The 7,834-nt window shown below is 56.0% G+C and overlaps 2 protein-coding genes across 2 annotated transcripts; both read right to left on the reverse strand.

Moving 5' to 3' along the window:
* Window positions 1–623: 623 nt before the first annotated feature.
* PTSG_02885 (uncharacterized protein) lies at window positions 624–2,800 on the reverse strand. The gene is made up of 4 exons (XM_004996341.1): window positions 2,248–2,800; window positions 1,527–1,891; window positions 1,170–1,322; window positions 624–947 (listed from the first exon to the last, which is right to left on the reverse strand). The coding sequence occupies exons 1-4, from the start codon at window positions 2,474–2,476 to the stop codon at window positions 816–818; spliced, it is 879 nt and encodes a 292-aa protein (XP_004996398.1). The 5' UTR covers window positions 2,477–2,800; the 3' UTR covers window positions 624–815.
* A 203-nt stretch (window positions 2,801–3,003) lies between these two features.
* PTSG_02886 (uncharacterized protein) lies at window positions 3,004–7,310 on the reverse strand (the record flags this gene model as incomplete). The annotated part of the gene is made up of 3 exons (XM_004996342.1): window positions 3,004–5,265; window positions 5,819–6,175; window positions 6,416–7,310. The coding sequence occupies 3 exons, from the start codon at window positions 7,308–7,310 to the stop codon at window positions 3,347–3,349; spliced, it is 3,171 nt and encodes a 1,056-aa protein (XP_004996399.1). The 3' UTR covers window positions 3,004–3,346.
* Window positions 7,311–7,834: the final 524 nt, after the last annotated feature.

Consider the following 7,834-nt stretch of genomic DNA (forward strand, 5'->3'; position numbering starts at 1 on the left):
TTAGTCATAATCGTGTGTGCTGTCACGCCCGTTGCTGCGGCCTTAAGCGACGCCTTCAAGCTGCTGATGTCGTTCGTTCGTGTGCGTGCGTGTGTGTGTGTGTGCGTGTGTGCGTGTGTGTGCGTGTGTGTGTGTGTGTGCGTGTGTGTGTGTGCGTGTCAATGGTTGTGGTTTTTGGCGCGACAGTTTTGAGCGAGAGTGTGGCGCGGAGATTTGTTGCCAATGTGGAGAAATTTCCAATGTATTTCTTGCCAATATAGAGAACTGCCTGTACATGCCTCGCGCTAACGACGACAGTGATCCACCAACGATTCACACCGTGCTGAAACTTCGAGGGTGCTAAGAGAACCAAACATCATCACGCAAGTAAGGATCCAGGATCCAGTGGCAGGAGGGACCGGACACTGTTCTCTTCTCTTATTCATAGTGCCCTCACTAACCTTCCATTCTCAGATGCTTCGCTCCAGAGCAAGTTGTGTATTTGCCCAATCTTACAACAAACCCACGCCAGCACCTGCTCTGGTTCTCATCACTCCCTTATCTTGGGTTCAGTGTCCTTGCGCCTACCACGCCGTCAACAATAAACAGGTGTTCTCACGCATCTCTGCATGTGCAGCGAGAAGGCGAGAAGAAAGAGCGTTTATTCTTAAGGGCGACATTGATATGAAAGTGAACCGAGGGAGAGGTTATGGGCACAGGCAACAGCAACAGAGAAACAACAAAGGCTACACACAACAAAACAGTACACTCGATGGAGTGAGATGGACCGCGCGTGAGTGCACGATGAATGCATGCATGCATGGAGGGTGCAGGGTTTAAGCAAAGGCGCCCTTGACAGACTTCATCCAGGCCTCTGCATCCAGTGGGTCGTGGCCGGTGATCTTCTTGATGTCGTCCGTCGGGTTGTTCGTCACCTTCGCAGACGCGTCAAAGTAGCGGAACAGTTCCTGTACACACAAAGGGGATGGGGGGATAAGCAGATATGGGGAATGAGGTGAGCGGAGGAAAGGAGGAAGGTGAGCAAGGCACAAAGAGACGCTGAGCGAGAGAAACGCGGAGCAACCAAGGAACCGCCACGCAATTTCACAATCACTACACACACGCACACACACACGCACACACACACACACACACACACACACACACACACACATACACACACAACGTACCAGCACGCCGTCGACCTGCCACTCGGGCATTCCGAGGTCCATGAACGACTTCTTGGCGGCGTCATATGGGACCTGCACGTACTCGACGGGCTTGCCGAGCGCCTTGGAGAACCCAGCAACAATGTCCTTGTGCGTCATGGGCTTGCTCGTCAGCTGCACCAGTGCGTTGCAAGAAACAACGGCTGCGTGAGAGGTGGTTGGGAGGGCACACGAGGTACACGTTGCAGGCAGGCGCACGCAGAGCAAGCACAGTCAAACACTCGCGCACACGCACACACACACACACACACACACACACACAAACACACAACGCACATTTACACAAACACACAACGCACATTCACACATAAAACATACCGAGTAGATGGTGTTGGCGTGCTTGGAGGGGTCGGCCAGGATGGCGGCGCAGGCCTCACCGACGTCGGCGACGGCAACGGGCGTGAAGACAACATCTGGCTTAGCGGGCGCATAGTACTTGCCGCCCTTGATGGCCTCCTGGTTGCCAAACGCGTTGTCGATGAAGAATGGCAGGCGCACGAGCGAGTATGGAATGCCGCACTCCTGAACATGCTTCTCCAGTGGCGCAAACTGGCGCCCAAAGATGCTGTCTGTGCCCGTGGTGAGCACGGAGACGACGAGCACAAACTTGGCACCGTTGCGCTTGGCGGCATCCACGCCGGCGATGGCCAGCTTCGTGCGTTCAATGTGGCCCGGGGTGACGACTACAAGGTGACAAGGGCATCGGGGGGGGGGGAGGTTTGGCGTGTGAGACACAGGTTGATGAAGGGGGGGGGGATAGGAGATGGGGGCAAAATGAGAAGCACACACACGCATGCACAAACACACTGCAGACAGACAGCACAAACACAAACACACACACACACACAGACAGACGGCACAAACACACTGCAGACACACACACACACACACACACACACACACACACACACAGACAGACGGCACAAACACACTGCAGACACACACACACACACACACACACAGACGGCACAAACACACTGCAGACACACACACACACACACACACACACTGCACAAACACACACACAGAGAAAACACACCAAACACGGCGTCGTCCTTCTGGATGATGTTGTCCAGGGAGGCTGGGTCGCTCATGTCGCCCTTCACAACCATCACGTTGTCGGCGGCGAGGGCCTTTGCCTTGTCCGAGGAAGGGTCGCGTGTTGCAGCTCGCACTTGCGTCTGTGCAGAATAGCGGCTTGCCAGTGTCTTGATGGTGGAGGTGCCCACAAACCCGGTGGACCCGAGAACCACAATGTTGGACGGCATCCTTGCTGTTCCTTGCGCTTGGCTGTGTGCTTGGCGGTGTCTTTGGTCGCTTTGCTTGTGACGGGTGTGCTTGGCGGCTCTCTGTTCTTGGGTTGTGCTTGGTTGTCTTGCTTGATGAACGAGAAATAAATGCCAATGCCTGGGAACCGCAAACTGCTTCACCCAGCTGCTTCACCCATCCACAGCACAGCACCAACACCGGTGCGCCATTGCGTCTGCTTGGGGACTTGCTGCTGCACATGTCTAGATGTGCACGACAGATGAGTGGTGCACCACTGCCTTGAGGCATGCAACACATCACTCTGGCAGAAGCAACGATTTGTCATCATCATGATTGCGCAGAAAAACATGTGGAATTTTATATAATTTTCGTCAATGTAAACAAACAAAGCAGCAACGAATGATAATGGATGACGTCTGGCTGTGTTTGTGTGTGTGTGTTTGTGTTTGTGTTCGTTTATGTGTTTGTGTTCGTTTATGTGTTTGTTGCGTGCATCTTTCTTCCTTTGTTTCTTCGCGTGCCTGATGTTGTCGTTTGTTTACATTGGCACCGTGATGTGAGTGCACTTGTGCCAGCAAGCAAGTAAGAAATCACATCATCACGAACAATTCCAAAAGTCTCCATTGTGTCATCTAGCGTCAAATGTGTTGATGCGAGCTGTTGTCAAGAAGGGTGTGACACCTTGATTGACTTGCATCCCTACCTAACCAATCATCACATCACGTCATATCGCAAGGCGCTCAACGCCCTGGACGACGCGCGAACCAGTGATACATGATGTGACGTCACACACAAGCACATGCACGTACACACACACACACACACACACGAGCACACACACACACACGAACACACACCACAAATGGCGTTTAACTTGATGGCATGGCGAGTGCAAACGCAAAAGGACTGAGGGACTCGGGAAACATGACAGACGGTGGCGGTGCGCGTCGTCTGCGCCCCCGCTTGTTCAGCCCGGATCGTGCTGCCACGCTGCCACGCTCAACGCGCACGCGCCTGTCTTTCTCACTGCTGTTGTCGTCATCACCATCGCCAACCTCCACTATGCGGCCGTCGCTGGAAGAGCACCAGTGCACGTGTGCGTGTGCAAGCAGCGCCGGCTGCCGCGGCAACACTGCACCAACGAGGTCAAAGTCATCATCGCTGTTGAGGCGAAACCGTGAACGCTGCCGCACAACCGGTCCCTCACCACCATCATTGTCGTTGTCGTTGTCGTTGTCGTTATCGTTCATGGCGGAGGTGCGTGCACACCTGCGACTTCTCTTCACTGCTGCGCGCTGCATCGACCGGCGCCGCCGGTCGCACTGCGCACCGCCATCACCACTACTTACAGTACAACTGTCAGCGAGCAGTGCTGTGGATGGCAGAGTGCTGGTGCTGATATCGGCTTGAATGTCGTGCAGCAGCAGCTGTTGTCTGATCTCCTCCACTTTTGATGCCAGCACGGGGTGCCCGTCAGCCGTCACCACCCACGTCGCCGTTCTTGCCGTGTCGGACGTTGCTGTTGTTGATGCTGTTGCTGATGTTGCTGTTGTTGTTGATGTTGTTGTTGATGTTGTTGTTGGTGTCGCTGTGGTGAAGCTGCTGCTGCTGCTGCTGCTGCTGCTGCTGCTGCTGCTGCTGCTGTGGCGGCGGCGGTGGTGGTCACGGAGGTGGTGTTGTTGTTGTTGCAGGTTCAGCTTATGCTGGAGCACCTCTGCACAGCCATCTTCTCGTCGTTGCTCACTGTCAGCAAGGATGTTGCAGTCCCAGTCGACCATCACCTCACCACACCCATCGCACCCACCATGATCGTCGTCGTCGTCGTCGTCGTCGTCGTCGCTGCCACTGAGCACCAGCAGCTCCCGCCACACCTGCGCCCGCCACACCCGCCGAGCTGCAGCACAGTGGCCATCATCATAATCATCAGCGTCGTACTCGCGATCATCATCATACTCGTTGTCATACTCATTGGCGCCGTCGCCATCGTCATTGATAAAGTTGTCGCTGTCACTCGCGTCGTCACTGTCATCACAGCCAAGTGTCCACGACACAACAGACGAACGCCCAACGCCGCACACGGTGTCATCACCACCATTACCGTCATCATTGTTACCAAGTGACTTGTTCCCTTCCTTTTCAAGCCACTGCACGCCATTGTTGATGCCGTGGCGCTTATCCCGCCTCCCTGCAGCCGTGGTCGCATCTGTCGCGTGTTCATCTCCTTCTTGCATCATCGCTCTTTTCTGCTCAGCTTGAACCACCTCCACTGTCGCCCCAACGTCTTCTGTCACATCCATCTCTTCCACCACACCCACCTCCTCCGTCAGATCGACGTCATCTGTCACATCCACCTCCCCCTCTTCGACCGGCACGTCGCAGTCAAAGACAAAGTCCCACGTGTGCGCGCGGATGTGGGCAATGGCGTACAGCAGCATGGCCTCAATCTCCACGTAGCCGCCGCGCCGCGATGCCTGCAGGCACGTGGTTCCGTCGTACATGCGCACCAGCGGGTTGGCGCCGTGGCAGAGCAGAAACTCAACAACATCCGCGTGCCCGTTTGTGCAGGCAGCAAGCAGCGGCGTTGCGCCCGCACACGTCTGCGCGTTGATGAGCGCGGGTGCCGTGCATGCAAGCAACCGGACCACGGCCGCGTGGCCCTTCCACGCGCCAATGTGCAGCGCCGTTGCTCCAGACGCGTGCGTGGCCGAGTGGTTGGCGCCGGCGAGGGCGAGCGTCTTTGCCACGCGCGTGTGCCCGTTGTAGCAGGCCATGTACAGCGGTGTGGCGCCTGCAGTCGAGATGGGAGGGGGGGCGGGAGAGATGGAGAAGACGGGGAAATGAGAGCGGTTAGGAGAGAGGCAGGGAGAGAGGCAGGGACAGATGTTGGGAGAGATGCTGGGAGAAGGAGGGCAGTCTCTGCATCACACACACACACACTGGCCAACGGACCGTCATTGCGTGGCGCGTCGATATCTGGTCGGCGGGCGAGGAGCACATCCAGCACAGCGGCGCACCCGTTCTCGCTCGCAACGAAGACCGGTGTTGCACCTGAAGGGGGGGGGGCGGTAAGGGTGAGGGGGTGGAGGTAGCTCGTTGAAGCAGTACGCATTGCAGGCAAACACGCACACACCACACACCACACACACACACACACACACACACACACAGCACACACACAGCACACTACACACACACCACACACACGCACATACACACACATACACACTACACACATATCACACAACACACACGCATACACACACACTACACGCAAACATACACACACCACACACTACACACATAGCACACCACACACACACACACAGCACACGAAACCGCACCTCGTGCATCGGTGCAGTTGACGAGAAGAGCGCCGGCCGTCTGGTCCAGGATGGCGGTGGCAGCGAGGGCATGATCCCCGCGCGCGGCTAGATGAAGCGCCGTCTCCCGTGTGTGTGTCGTCGTTGCTGTGATGTCTGCACCAAGCGCAATGAGGCACAGGAGCACGTCCACCTGCCCTGCTGCTGCTGCTGCGTGGATGGGCTGGGCGCCGTCGCTTGCCCGCACGTGTGTCACCAGTGCCGGAGTTACCTCGAGTGTGCGCTGCACGACAGACACCTTTCCTTCGGTGCAGCACTGCAACAGCGCGTCTGCAAACGCATCGGCCAGCGCTGGCGTTGGCAGCAGCACCTCGCTCGCTTCGCACGTGGATGGAGGGGTGTAAGGTGTTGACGTGGCGGAGGAGGGAACCGTGGTCGTGCAAGTGGGAGAAGTTGGCGGCTTGTGGTGTGGAACGGAACCACTGGGCTCAAGCGATACGTGGACCACGTCATCATGATCACCATCATCATCATCATCATCATCATCATCATCATCATCATCATCATCATCATCATCATCACCATCAACATCATCATCATCATCATCATCATCATCACCATCAATGTCTTCCACATCGCTGATGCCGTCTCCTCCATCATCCATATCATCACCACCAACGTCATCGCCAGTGCCGTCGCTGTCGGCGTCAAGGTCCATCATGTTGGCGATGCTCGGGTACGCGCGCGAGACCAGCGAGCTGCCCAGGTGTGGCAAGCTGGCACAGCTCAGGAGGGACAGCGAGAGGTGCAGCCCAGATGCGCACGCGTGTAAACTTGCATTGAAGCTCGCCTTTTCTTTCACTGGGCTTGGTGTTTGAGGCTGCTGTTTGCGTGAATCTGTTTGCAATTGTGACTGCCGTTGTTCTTGGTTGGTGTGTTGGCTATCAGAGGTTGTGTGTCGTTTGCCCTTCGGGTCCAGCACAAGACGGGTGAGTGATCGGGGCACCGCATGGTGTGCAGTGACGCCGTGTGTACGCTGAGGCCTCGGCGAGCCGTGCGTCTGCTGGGTGTGTGGTGTGTTTATGGCATGCACGCGAGAAGCAGGACGACGATTTTGTCCGTCGGCGGTACCGGAAGCACTGGCAACACGCGTCGCTGAGCTCGTGGATGTGGGCGTGGGTGGCACTGCAAGGGCATCCTGTGAGATTGGGTGCCCATGCGGTGTGGTGCTGAGAGCTTGTCGCTCTTGTTTCAAGACGGTGTGTAACGGTCGCACAGACCCAACGCTGTTGCTGCCGTCGTGACTGGCGCTGTTGCTGGTTTTGCTGGGGTTGGAGGTGACGAGACTGCTTGCTGATGCAGAGGAGGCGAGCCAGGAAGAAACCACACCGCTCTGCTGTTGCTGCTGTTGTTGTTGTTGCTGTTGCTGTTGTTGGGTCATCCACAGCACGGGCTGCACAACAGTGTGCACACCCAATTTGCACACATAGTTTGCCGCACCATACCAGCTCATGGGTGGGTGGTGGTTCTGCTCTGTGTGTGTGTGTGTGTGTGTGTGTGTGTGTGTGTGTGTGTGTGTGTGTGTGTGTGTGTGTTTGAGGGTGGAAAGCGTTTTGAGTTCCTGGAGGTGCGTGTGTGTATGTATGTGGAAGGAAAGCGTGGAGTGGATGTGTTTGTGTATGTCTTTGTGTGGATGTCTTTGTGTGCATGTCTTTGTGTGTAGTCTTTGTGTCTTCCTGCTGTTCCAATCCACCAACAGCCTTCATCCACGCACCCACACCACTGCCACTTACCCAAGTTCCACTGCAACCAACCTCGAAGTTTGCGTGTGTGTGCGCGCGTGCAGAATAACTGAATAACTGCCACGCATGAATTCGATGCACGTCTAACAACATGCGTAAGAACTGAATTCAGTCTACATGATGAGTCATCGATGATTCATCACACATTCGTTGTTGCGGTTGTTGGCGACACACATCCCACGCGCACACTTTGCCAACCCAACCGACCACACCGACCAAGCAGGCAAACAACCAC

This window comes from Salpingoeca rosetta, assembly GCF_000188695.1.
Source record: "Salpingoeca rosetta unplaced genomic scaffold supercont1.6, whole genome shotgun sequence".
NCBI lineage: Eukaryota > Choanoflagellata > Craspedida > Salpingoecidae > Salpingoeca > Salpingoeca rosetta.

What these genes read in the sequence shown, in the direction of transcription:
- PTSG_02885 (XM_004996341.1), bottom strand. Translation starts at nt 2,476, where the DNA reads ATGCCGTCCAACATTGTGGTTCTCGGGTCCACCGGGTTTGTGGGCACC. An exon ending in GAAGGACGACGCCGTGTTTG is followed by an intron (nt 1,892 to 2,247) that starts GTGTGTTTTCTC and finishes GTCACCTTGTAG; the next exon opens with TCGTCACCCCGGGCCACATT. An exon ending in ACGCCAACACCATCTACTCG is followed by an intron (nt 1,323 to 1,526) that starts GTATGTTTTATG and finishes GCACTGGTGCAG; the next exon opens with CTGACGAGCAAGCCCATGAC.